This window comes from Fundulus heteroclitus, chromosome 8 (genome assembly GCF_011125445.2).
Source record: "Fundulus heteroclitus isolate FHET01 chromosome 8, MU-UCD_Fhet_4.1, whole genome shotgun sequence".
In the NCBI taxonomy this organism is placed as follows: Eukaryota; Metazoa; Chordata; class Actinopteri; order Cyprinodontiformes; family Fundulidae; genus Fundulus; species Fundulus heteroclitus.
In genome coordinates this window covers 13,082,260-13,094,370 of record NC_046368.1, presented here as the reverse complement: position 1 = coordinate 13,094,370, position 12,111 = coordinate 13,082,260, and the positions used below count along the sequence as shown (strand labels likewise).

The following is a 12,111-nucleotide window of genomic DNA, read 5'->3' as shown; positions in this document are numbered from 1 at the left end:
CTTTTATGGGAAAGTGGCGAGAAAAAAAAGTCACCAAAGATCCCTTTTAAATCTTTTCACAAGCTTTGGACGCTGTAAATATGTGTAAGAGGGTCCTCCGATCCGACCGAAATGTAGATTTCTGGCCAAGAACCGGACAAACCATTTCCATCGTTAAACATGGTGGTGGCAGCATTGTGATGTGGGAATGCATTTTTCTCGGCAGGAACAGTGAAACTGGCCAGGGGCGGATTGGGAGATGGTTGGAGTTTATTACACGGCAGTTCTGAAGGCCGCAACTGACATTAGGACCAAGGTTGACTTTCCATCAAGACAAAGACTATATGAGCATAAACCAGAGGTAAAATGGCTTAGACAAAGGCATAGTCAGGTGTTCGCATGGAGCAGTCAAAGTCCAGACCTAAATGCGACTGGGAATATGTGGCAATACTTGAAAACTGACTTACATTATTTTCATCTGTGGAAAAAATGGAGCAGCTGCACCATGTACAAAGATCCGGCGTTCAACCCCTGGCCCCAGTCTACTTCTTAATGTCTTCCCTTTCTCTTTCAGCGCCTTATCTTATCGTATTGCTGTAAACAACTTGACATCTAGGTTTCCCCCCCCCCCCCCTTCCTTTCACAAAGAACAACTATGCTGGGCCGTTCAATCACACAAAATGTTTCCACTCAGCTTTACCTTGTGGTTTTCCAGAGGATCCTTCATGGCGAAGGACTGGATGAACTCCTCAGGACCGATGAAGCTCAGTCTGTCCTGAAGGCAGACATCAGGCAGAGGAAAGTCAGAGGCAGGACAACGGTAACAGTAAAACAAATCCATGTGAGCCTTTTGAAAGTTAATATATGCATTCCAACTCCTACACCACCGGAATCTCTGTTTTATATAATAAAGACAATAAAGAAACGTGTTTTATCTAGATGTCAACCCAAAAACCTTAATTTGTCATGTTAAAAAACGTTTTGCCTGGACCAAACTCCTTTATTTACAACCCACAAAGCTCGGACAGAACTAGTGAAAAACGATCTGAGTCTTTTTTTCAATCCTAACATTAAATCATCCCACCTCTTACCAATTCAATGTGCGTCAGCTGCTGAGCGAGGACGAAAGGGTCGTCGCACACGCTCAGTATGTCGGCCCTTTGAGCTGAAGCCTGTTTAGTCTTCAGGGAAGCCGGCCGCTCCTGCGCCGCGGCGTTGAGCGCGGCCACGGCCTCCTCGTACTGCCCGAGGGCCGACAGGCGCTTGATGAGACGCTGGGTCATCTGCTGCATGGCCCGCCACGAATACTGGAGGCACACGCAAACACACAGAGGCACGTATGAGCTCATCAAATGGCCAGGGACTTCTAGGATGGATCTTTAGACATTAGGATACAGAGTAAAATGTGTAATGAAACAGTTCAGACAGATGGACGGATGGATCTTATTTCCAGACTGCAAGACTGCTGTCTTAACCTGATCCTAGCCAGATGAATTTCGTTCCGCTTAGCTCCGCCTATCTTCACTCATCCATCTGGGACATCGCCCATAGAGAGTGATTTCTTCAACCAATTTTATTGTCCAGCCAATCAGGATGCAGGGCTGGAGTTTCATAGATGTGACGTAGTGGAGAAGCGACCGTTTTGATTCAGACAACAATGGCGGCTCGCATCGAGGAAGCAAGCGTTAACATTGATGCTGCTATTTCTTCCGTGTTGTCCAATCTACCTAATATTGTTTCATTTAAGGAACATCAGAGAACGGCTCTGAAGGCTTTTGTTGGTGGAAACGATGTTTTCGCCCTTCTCCCGACCGGATTTGGCAAGTTTTGTTTTCCGGGGCGCGCACATGGCGGAGCGGTTAGCGCAAACCATATTAGGAGGCCTTTAGTCCTCGACGCGGTCGGCCCGGGATCGACTCCGACCCGCAGCGCTTTGCCGCCTGTCTTCCCCCCCCCCCTTCCTGTCAGCTCACTGTCAATAAAACGCGTGCCACTAGAGCCGCAAACACATTAAAAAAAAAAAAAAGTTTTGTTTTTTCCTGCGTCGCTCTCACAGCGTCACAGGTTAGCTTCGGTATGAGTGGTTGAAATAGCACGTTGATAAAGATGACAGACAAGTGGCTTATCCAATCATATGCAAGGATTTTTGATAAGGCCCAGCCTTCAGTAAAGGCAATTCCTGTGGAGATGTCCCAGATGGATGTGAGTGAAGCTAGGCGGAGCGACATACATCTGGCTAGGGTCAGGTTACCCCCGTCTAGCTGTCGCTTCAAAAGTTCCTCTTCTTACCTCGTCCCCTCGGGCCACGTGGAGCGTCATGTCCTTCAGGCAGCGCATCATCCGGTCGTCTCTGAAGTCATACGGGAAGGTTTCCGTCCACTCCGTCAGCAGCTGGACCAGCTTGGGCGCCACCTCACGAAATCGGATCTGAAGGGAGAGCACAGAGGGAATCCGATGACGTCGTGAGAGAATTTAAAAAGCTGTTGTGTGTGAATATGACTTTGCAAATAAAGGCAGCCGGGGGCTGTCGCTCTGGTGTCTGAATTCGGCTCAAATCCCTGCAGCTACTTCAGCGTGATGGCTTCTTTTTTTTTTCTTTTTTTTACAGTCCTGTGTTTGTTGGTGGGAGTGAAACTGTGTGGGCCCGAGCGAGAGTGACGGCGTGCGAAATAAATACACCTGCACGCCTGAGCCTTTTTGTGTGCGTGCGGAGGTCCGCCCACCTTATCCAGCAGGGCGTCTCCGGACCGCTGCTGCTCCACGCACAGGTGACAAACCCTGGTCATGAGCTCGTACGGGTGCAGGAAGAGGCGCGAACTCAGCAGGAAGGTGAACACGTACGACCTCTAAAGAGCAAAGAGACAAAACAGGCTTTAAAAAAAAAAAGTTTAGGAAAACAGGATGTTTTATAGCTACTGCAAATCATTTATCGCATCATCCTTAAAACAAAAAAAAAAAATAGAACGGCTACATACATCGGGGTAATAATCCACGGTGGGAACCAGGTGCTGGATGAGCGCCTCGAGGGAAGCTGAAACCAAGCTGTTGTCGTGGTAACACATCTCCCCGTAGCTGGTGGCGACGCCGTGGCCGTAGAGCCGGGCTTTCGCGGCGGCGCCGTTGGTGCGGCACGAGTGCTCGCTGCTGCAGCTGCTGCTGGTGTGGCGGTACGCTCGGCCCGGGCAGGAAGTGCTGTGCTGGCGAGGACTGTGGGGCTGCGGCGAGGAGTACGGGTTCTCCGAGATCGCATAGCTGCTGCCGTAGTGGTGCTCCTTGGTGCTGCCGGAGGACACGGAGGTGGTCCGGTACGCGCAGTGAGGCTGCGGCACGTCGTAAGGGTTTTCGGTCGGCGAGTAGGCGCCGTTGTAGACGTTGTCTCTGGACGGTTTGGGGCCGGAGCCGCCGTGGTACGGGCTGGAAGGCTGAACGTGGTTATTGTTGCTGTACGAAGGGCAGGAGTTGAACTTTCCCGCGTAAGGGGTCGTGGGCGGCATGGTAGCCTTTCAGAGGAGAAGAAGAGACACAAATATGAAGATTTTAGAGGCGAGATTAACAACTGAGAGAAAAAAATAAAACAATGCTTTCTGTCCGTTGCGACGCTGGTTGTAAACAGCAGTGTCCACTTATGCTGGGCCTGAAAGAAGTTATAAAAGCAGTGGTTCTTTTCCACTTTCAAGACTCACTAACGTAAAGCATATTGCGTCATCGTTAAAAGTGCACCGAAACAACCTTTTACTGGTCAATACAAATGTTTTGGTTTTTGTTTTAGGAGCCAGCTGTTAATTCTAAATGGATTACTTGCTTTAATTCAACAAACACATTTACCAAAACTGGGGAAATGTTGATCTACCCATTCATTGTTGAAGGACAACATCTCTCTTTAAATTTGTGAGCCTTCTTCAGACAGACTACTTTAAAATCAGTTAGCATTTAAGGCTCAACCAAATTCTTATGAACAGTATGAGGATCAGGATTGAATCTGATTGTGTTTGACAGGATCTGAAACGGACGACAGGGTTGAATTTAACTGGAATTTTCCGTCTTGATTCGAATCAGACTCTGTAGGCCTATAAATAAATGTAACTGAATTAAAGTAAAGGTGATAAATACATTTCACCCTGGCATTAGCTGCCCCAGATGTGTTTAGACTCTGTGTTAGAACCATAGAGGTGTGTTGGCTTAAAAAAATAAAAAAAAACACTTGTTATGCTCACACTCTTCATGCTATGTTGAAAATGCGCGAGCAAAAAAGGGGAACTAACTAAGCATGTATTGTGAAAACGTGTAAAGAGCTCGCCCTATTTTTTCTTTCAATGAGAGTATAACGTTTGTGGGTGAAAGGGTGGAGGATATGTCAAAACACAATTTTTGCAAGACATTTTGATCGCTAACATAAGAGCTGTTGAACTGAGCAAAATCCTTTCTTTTTTTTAAAAACCATCTATTTCTTTTTTTTTTAATGGCCAACCATTTCCTCAAAACCTAAAAGCTGACGCGTTAAACTGTGTTTTCTTTTAGGTTTAATACTAGCTTAATTGCAGCAAACCAAAGTTATAATACCACGTTCTCATCACACCATTTAATCCAGCTGTATTTAATGTATTACTTTTGTTGTCGACTGACTATCCTTCAGTCAACACGCAGACAAAGCTAATTTCTACAGCCCCGGCTGCAGATTTCCTGCTGCTACTATCCCAGTCCACCTCATTCCCTGGGAATGTGCTTGATGTTTAAACTGCATTCAGCCATTGTGAAAGTATCTCGCTGCGTCTCTCAGAGCCGAGAGCTTAGCAAGTGTCTGTGATGATAATCACACTTAATCGCATAATTTTAGTCGTCCTCTGTTTATTTTTTAGCCCTATCAACCGTCTATTGATGCAGCTTTGTGGAAGAGTTCCTCCAACTACTCTATTTGCTGGGAATTTCAGAAATTGGGCTTTTAAGACATTTCTGCTCCACATTTCTGCTCCACCCTGTTTTACTGTATCTTTCAACACATTCTTGAAGTTGACTCGTTGGCAGCAGTGCAGCGCAACAAATGGATGATCTCTCAAGTCAGCATCAGCAATGATTTATTTATTTTTTTGTCTTAATGGTTAAGGTAATTGGATCTGAGGTTGGTAGGCTGATCCCAGATCGCCACCGGAACGTGCTTTTGGCTCTGGAGCCATCTTTATCCTGCTACTGTCGTATGTCCATGAATCACATGTATGTAAGTTATGTCTCAAACAGTGGCAGATACACACGCGTGTGCCAGAAAAATAAAAATAAAAAACCCCGCAGGAATCCAGCAGAGTTGTGTTTGTCCATGACAGCGCCAACAGTGGAGTGTCTGCCTCGGCCAACATCTTACACACTCTCACACACACCCTCATCCACCGTGGCGCCTTGCCCCAATGCCAGTATAATCCAGACTCCCCGTACACACATAAGTTGAGTGGAGCAACGCAAACATGCAGACACACACACATCCACACATCCACAAGGATACCACAGCTTCTGGCGTCCTGCCTGAGTAGGCCAGTCCAACTCTAAAACGCTGTGATCTCAGCCTGCTGTTCACCTTCTGAGTCGGTTTAAAGATCACAGCGCTTTTTGCATTAAAAACAAAGTCAAAGGCGTTCACGTCGAGATAAGAGCCCAACGGGTGATATTTTTCTCTGTCTACCCTCTCTGTGTTTATGTTTTCAGAGAAAGCAAAGGGGAAACACGTCTCGGAACCCGAAACCAGCGGTGATCTTTCCAGACCCACTTCCTGCATAGTTGACCCCCTTTTTGGTTGCTGTGGCTTCCACTCTGCGGTGCTGAAATTGCACTCTTTCTAAATCATAGGTTGGATTCCCTGTGGACAGATTAAAAATGGCATTGGGAAAATAGTTTCATATTAAAGGGGATTGTTTGCATTCGCTCGCTTGCAAACGTTGAAAGTGCAGTCTTATGACTTGGTTTGATGTGGGGAAGGCAGAAATGCCTTTCGTCAGTACTGGACATGCACCAATCGAAGGTTTGTGGGAAAAATCCGATGACATTTTTTTTGTAAACCTTCGATCTGCCAATACTGGTTTAAAACAATTCAGATTTCTCTTTATTCTCACAATATAAGATGTAAGAACAACAATAAAAAACTGTAACCTCCCAAAAGTTGACAAAACGATTGACATTTTCAACTGTCCTAGCATCTTAGCTGTTAGCGTAGTTAGCTTGGCTAGCATTACTAAAACTGCAGAGCTTGGAGATTTCAAAAACGCTGGCAACATTGTTTCAATCCAGCGTGTTCCACTGCACAGAGGACGAAAGCCAAAACTATAAAAAAAAACAACAACTTGGCTTTTCTTCGTTCAGCCTTCCTGTTATCTGCTGGAATTCTTGCTCTCTTTCGTAGCCTGAATGAGCACTAGCCGTGTCAACATCAGATAGAGAGTATATAGTTCCCTCACTGATACTGATTCTTTTTCTCTTGGTAAATGTATTCCTACCAGAGAGCATTGTTGTTATTTGGACCTGGAAACATTTACTGACAGGAAACAGACAGGAATTCAGAGTTTCCAACCACCCAATCACCAATCTGGTCCGGTAAAGCTAAAAATCTGCTACATCTGGTCAAAAGCTAATTTCTCAATTAACCTCTCTATACAGAACTAAAACGATTTGCATCCTATTTGGTATTTTTAATTAATTTTAAATAACAAATCCTGCCCACCCCCCGGTTTAGTTATTTCTATTACTTTTTGTTTTATGAGTACCTTTTTATTCTGGTGCACCATCTTTAGGGTGTGCACAGTCAGTGTGGTTTCAAAACATCCATGGTGAATTGCAAAGACCAACGGGCTGGTGGGGGTTTTATAACAAAAGAGGTATTATCTCTCATGTCATGGCATTAACAAAAACACAAAGACCCCCAGGAGGAGATCAGAAGAGATCAGAGCACACAGGACACCCAGCAGCTTTAACACACTCTACTGCCACCCTGGCTCTACATGAGTCAAGCCTGGGATCACTTTTTTTTCGATCAGTCAAACCTCAGTGTGAGGCCCGGTGCACACGACAACGATCCATTAAAAACAGGATTGTTTTTCCGTGTCTGTTGACACGACAATGACAATGTTATATCTTGATGTGTACAACACACTAGGAGGAATGCAAAAAAACTGTAATTTCTCAGCCATGCCACTAGTGGGCAGTATGTTCTTTGCGACACCACAACGTGTTTATGCGTACAAACACTCCCTGCTTAAAAAAGGGACCGCCACTAAAACTTTTAGAACAGCAGAGACTCAGATGCTTATATGGAGACGGAGGTTCAACGATTGATTCAGGTGACTTTGAGTTATCAAATCACCACCGTGGTTTTTAAACTGGTCGGCATCTGATAAATTGTGCACATGCACATTTATCTCTACTGATCATACGACACTTTTGCCAGGTCTTACCCATACAGGCAGGTTCCATTTTTTCCTGTGTACACACGACAACGGAGGCCAGGTTGTTTTTGAGGCCGTCAACCCGGGAAGCCATTTTCAAATTGTGCCGTCGTCAAAGGAAACGTGCACAGTTGTGGTGTACACAAACTGTAGAGAACGCAACAAAACTTTTCTGCTTTAACCAAAAGGCAGAAAAGCTTTGCCCGTGTTCACAGGGCCTCAGTTAAAAACTCCTAATCTACTCTTAATGTATAGGTGCGGAAGAATTGCCCTGGTGTGCTCTTCCATAGGAGTGTCTCCAAACCGACATGTTGACTTAGGCGTTTCATGAACCTCAAGGACAGACAGCAGCAACTCCAGAAGTTGTGCAAAACAGACGTTGAGGTTTTTGCATTTATGCACACACAGCACTGACCGACAGCAAAACATTGCACTCATGAAAAATAGCATGCAGGCAGTCTGCGGCTACCTCGGGCATTCCGAGCTAAGCTTTTTCACCGTACACGCTGACCAAAAACAAAAACTGTTTGTGCAAGACTTCCGATCAAATCAAAGTAAGAAACATTCTCTAGGCTTTCAACCACTTGTGAAGCCGTATAAAGGCTGGACGCTCTGTAACCAAGTTTATCTGAAAGCAGAATGCAGTTTAATTAGTTCGACAGAAACCTCTGCCCTCTATGTAGCAAAGGTTGACACGCCGCAAACACTTGGGAAGTTTCTGGGATTGAAGGAACAGTGTGCATCTGATAAGAGTAGCTGTAAAACAGTTTGTCAGATTGGAAACAGGTCAACGTAGAGCGCTATCTCTCTGCTGTACTCTGCACCTGATGTACTTTGACACTAATAAGACACAGCAGGTATGGGGTGTGAGGAAGGACCGCATTCTAGACTGAAGGACATTCCTAAGTCAGCCTTGTGTGAATAAACAAGGCTAAAGATCAACCTGGGTTTGTATCACATGCAGGATTTTTCATGCAATGCTGCAAAATAAAGTTTTACAGGTACTGTACATGTATCCGTAAAACTGAAGGAAACTAAGAGTTTCTCTTCTATCTCATTAGTGACGACATTTGACATTATAAAAACACTGGAGAAAGACGAGAGCCTCATTTGTAATTCATTTTGTCAGAACTGAAAATTTGTACGCTGGTAATGCTACCTATAATTACCACAAACTAACCCGAAAATCAGGTCTAACTTTTACTATTACTCCTCCTTTTTTAAAACGCTGACACTATTCGCTGGATTATTTGTTAGTTTTCATTGATATGCTTTTGGTACCACCAAAATATTTAAGCTATCAAGCACAGACAAATTCATATTGTTTTAATGTGATCTATATAAAGCTAGTAAATCTGGTAAATGGGGCTAAGCTACTGATTTTGAGTAGAAAATACAAAACCAAAAATAAAAAATTTAAGCCATCTTTATTTTTTTCATCGTCATCTAAGAGCAACACAAGCCACATAAATCTGTGCTGCTAAACTGTTAAGTAATGTATCAACCAAATCAGGGTCAACAGAAGAGTTCAGAGGTCAAAACACATTTAAGAGTGAAGCAGGTTTTGCCTGTTATTCCTGCTTTTGGTCTTGCACAGAACACAAACCTGTTAAATCTGGTTAAAAACATTAAAATCAGTAGAAATCTTTCCAAGGTTTTGATCTCATTCTAACAACTGATGCGCTAAACAATCAACCAGAAGTCAAAATCGGCCGATTTTTTTTGTTTGATAAACAGGTTTAATGTTGAGATTGAAACTTTTTATTTCTAAATTGTCCAAGTCAGGTATTTAAGGCTACTTTTAGAGTCTAATTACAAAAGTTCAAGACACAAGGCCTTTAATAAGTAACCTTATTAAAGTAAACCCACTGACTGTAAAAACAATCGAATGAATGGGTGGATTAACATTTCCCCTGTTTTGGTAAATGTGTTTATTGAATTAAAGCAACTAATCCATTCAGAATTAACAGCTGACTCCTAAAAAAACAAAAACAAAACATTGGTATTGACCAGTAAAAGGTTGTTCGGTGCACTTTTAACGATGACGCAATATGCTTTACGTTAGTGAGTCTAAAAGATAGAACATCAAAAGAGCTTCACAGAGACGGGTTTATTTTTGCGTGGTGCTCAGCTGAAACGCAGAAACAACCACTTACTTCCACCTACGCATTTGTGTGTTTGAGGGTTGTTGTTTTTTTTGTTTTTTTAACTTAACACTGCTTTAACAGCCCCGCTAAGGCTCACAGCCAATTCATCATCCAGCTTTCACGCGTCATCCATGTAATGGGCGAAGTAACTCTACGAAAATAACGAGGAAACAGCCCAGAGCCCAAACAAACGCTTGAGGAAGTGCGTCGGGTCAGAAGGAGGGGCCCCCACAGCCACTTCTGTCAGAGCCGGTGACCACTACACCAATCTGATAAAAGAACCAGAGCCCAAACCAGATTTGCTGATAAGCAGGTTATCCTGCAGCGCATTCAAGCATGGATTACCTTGTGGGCTCCTAATGCATGCTCTCAGGTTTGTATCACAAACACACCTGCTGTTCAGATCATCTGGTAGGCTAGTACAGCATTAACCCAGAGCCAGAAAAGGATAAAGACACTTTATCTCCTCGGCTGCTGGGATCTAAGCTCTCTCACATTCTATCTTGTCTATAAACCTGATTCAGGGCTCCTAAGGAGGAAAAAAAAAAAAACATCACAGTAAAACAATTCCGTAGTTTGTCAGCTTCAAACGTCTCCGCAATTGCTGCAACATTCTGGACATTGAAATGGTTTAACACTTATCTGGTTGTATGTCAGCTAAAAACCATGAACCAAGATCCTTTCCGTTGCTTTTTGGATTTCCAAAACCAGCTCAAAAGCCGAAGGTATGAAATGCGACGGAAAAGAAGTTAAGTTGCGACGCGGTAAATCAAAAACAGAAGAAAGCATTTAAATATAAATTGATGTAAAAAAAAAAAAAAAAAAAAAAAGACCTTTATTTTGTCAGGAAGATCTTTTCTTTTGTCTTTAAGATGCTGATATAAAAAAAACAGGGTTTGGGAACGATTCAGTTTCAGACTTGGAAAAACAATGCATTCGAATGCCGTACTTTTCCAGAAGTTTGCGGATTGAAACCTGTTGAAAATTTCCAACACACAATTCCTACTGCTTCTTTCGATGAGATGCCAGGGAAACTGCTGAAATAACCAGGGGTTTCTCTACAGTAGGGAGCGCAAACACAGCCCAGACCCTCCCCCACTTGTTTCTGCGCACACAAAAAAAAAAGCTGAAACGCAATAAGCGCTGGAAGACGACTACTATGTACTGGGTTTTCATTCTAGATGTTTTGCTTACGTCTTTACATTGAAATGAGATACATGCTATGCATACTATTAATATAACTGGATTAGTCAGTATGTCAAGTTTAGCTAACTAACTTCAGAAATTATTACATGAAAGATTGTGACTTTGAGAGATGAGACAGCAATGATATAATGACTGGGTATCATGGGCCAAAAATAAGATCTCTGTACTTTTAGGCTGAATGCCGATATATAATATTTATCTCGATACGGATTTCTTTTCATAAAGTAATTATAAAAAGGCATCTCTGAATCAAAGCTTTATCCAAAATGTCCCACAGTCATGCATGACAGCATAATAGTGTAATTATAACGCAACATAGAGCATATAGTCTCATGTTATCTAGATATTTTTTTATATTACCCAGCCCTGAATGATATAATTGTTTTCTAATCTGATGGGACTCCCGTTTGCCTCAGTAGCACCAATAAATAATGTTAGGCTGGCTGGAGCGAAACTGGAAGATGCTTGAAGCTGGCACACTGAAAGAGGGAGTAAAGCTTTTTCTTTTTTTTATTTATTCTGTTTTTTCAAAGATAATCTGGCTAAACATGAAGCTTCACACACATTTTTTTCCATTATTATTCCCCTGGAGATACATACACACTCGCAATCTGCAAGTTTCTCTCTCACAGAGCAGACCACACACAAGCCCGCTCCACATTAGGAGCTTCTTTACTGAGTCATAACAGTAAAACAGAGAGAAAAAAGCTAAAAGCTGACTGTGGAGAACCCATGCTGTGCGACCACAGGTGCTGGGTGAGTAATGTTTGCTTCTGTCTGACTGCCAGCCTAATTCTGAACACGCATGGGCGGTAAACAATAACAACAACAAATGCAGCGGCTCCACAGGGGAGAAAATGGACTTTATCATCGGGAGATGATCCCATTTTTTATTTTTTTATTGTTTTTATTGCAAAGAGAATGAAAACTGTGCGAAACATTTTTAACTCACGCTGTTTTTTTTTGTTTTGTTTTGTTTTTTTATATATATTATGCCCTTTGGTGAAACTTAATTTTATTTAAAAAGTAAATAACACTTCAAAAAGTACATTTTCTACTAATGCAGATCTAATTGTATTAAAGTAAAAACGCTATAACGCGGTAGGTACAGCAGTACAACACTCTAGCAAAAAAAAAAAAAAAAACTTACCTCTTGCTGTGGCGCTAAGAGTCCGAATAAAAGCGCGTAAACTCGTCGAAATGCAAAACAAAAAAAAGAAAAACAGACTATTTGCGCTATCTAGTCTTTCTCACTATCGCGATTAGTCTAGCAGCAACGTGTCCGTGCGGCACTCCTCTCCATTGTGTGTCTCACTCTCCGCTCCTGATTTTTTGAGTCAATTATTTAAACCAGCAGG

The 12,111-nt window shown here is 42.9% G+C and overlaps 1 protein-coding gene across 1 annotated transcript in view; it reads right to left on the bottom strand.

The window, feature by feature from the left end:
* The window catches only part of LOC105930955 (ras-GEF domain-containing family member 1B-B), a 17,972-nt gene extending 5,861 nt beyond the window's left edge, over nucleotides 1-12,111 (bottom strand). Inside the window, exons 1-6 of the mRNA XM_036140127.1 lie at nucleotides 11,904-12,111; nucleotides 2,955-3,479; nucleotides 2,703-2,825; nucleotides 2,269-2,406; nucleotides 1,071-1,286; nucleotides 680-754 (exon numbers count right to left, since the gene is read on the bottom strand). Of these exons, the coding sequence (XP_035996020.1) occupies nucleotides 680-754; nucleotides 1,071-1,286; nucleotides 2,269-2,406; nucleotides 2,703-2,825; nucleotides 2,955-3,473 (1,071 nt within the window). The 5' untranslated portion in view covers nucleotides 3,474-3,479; nucleotides 11,904-12,111. The remainder of the gene's footprint in view (nucleotides 1-679; nucleotides 755-1,070; nucleotides 1,287-2,268; nucleotides 2,407-2,702; nucleotides 2,826-2,954; nucleotides 3,480-11,903) is intronic.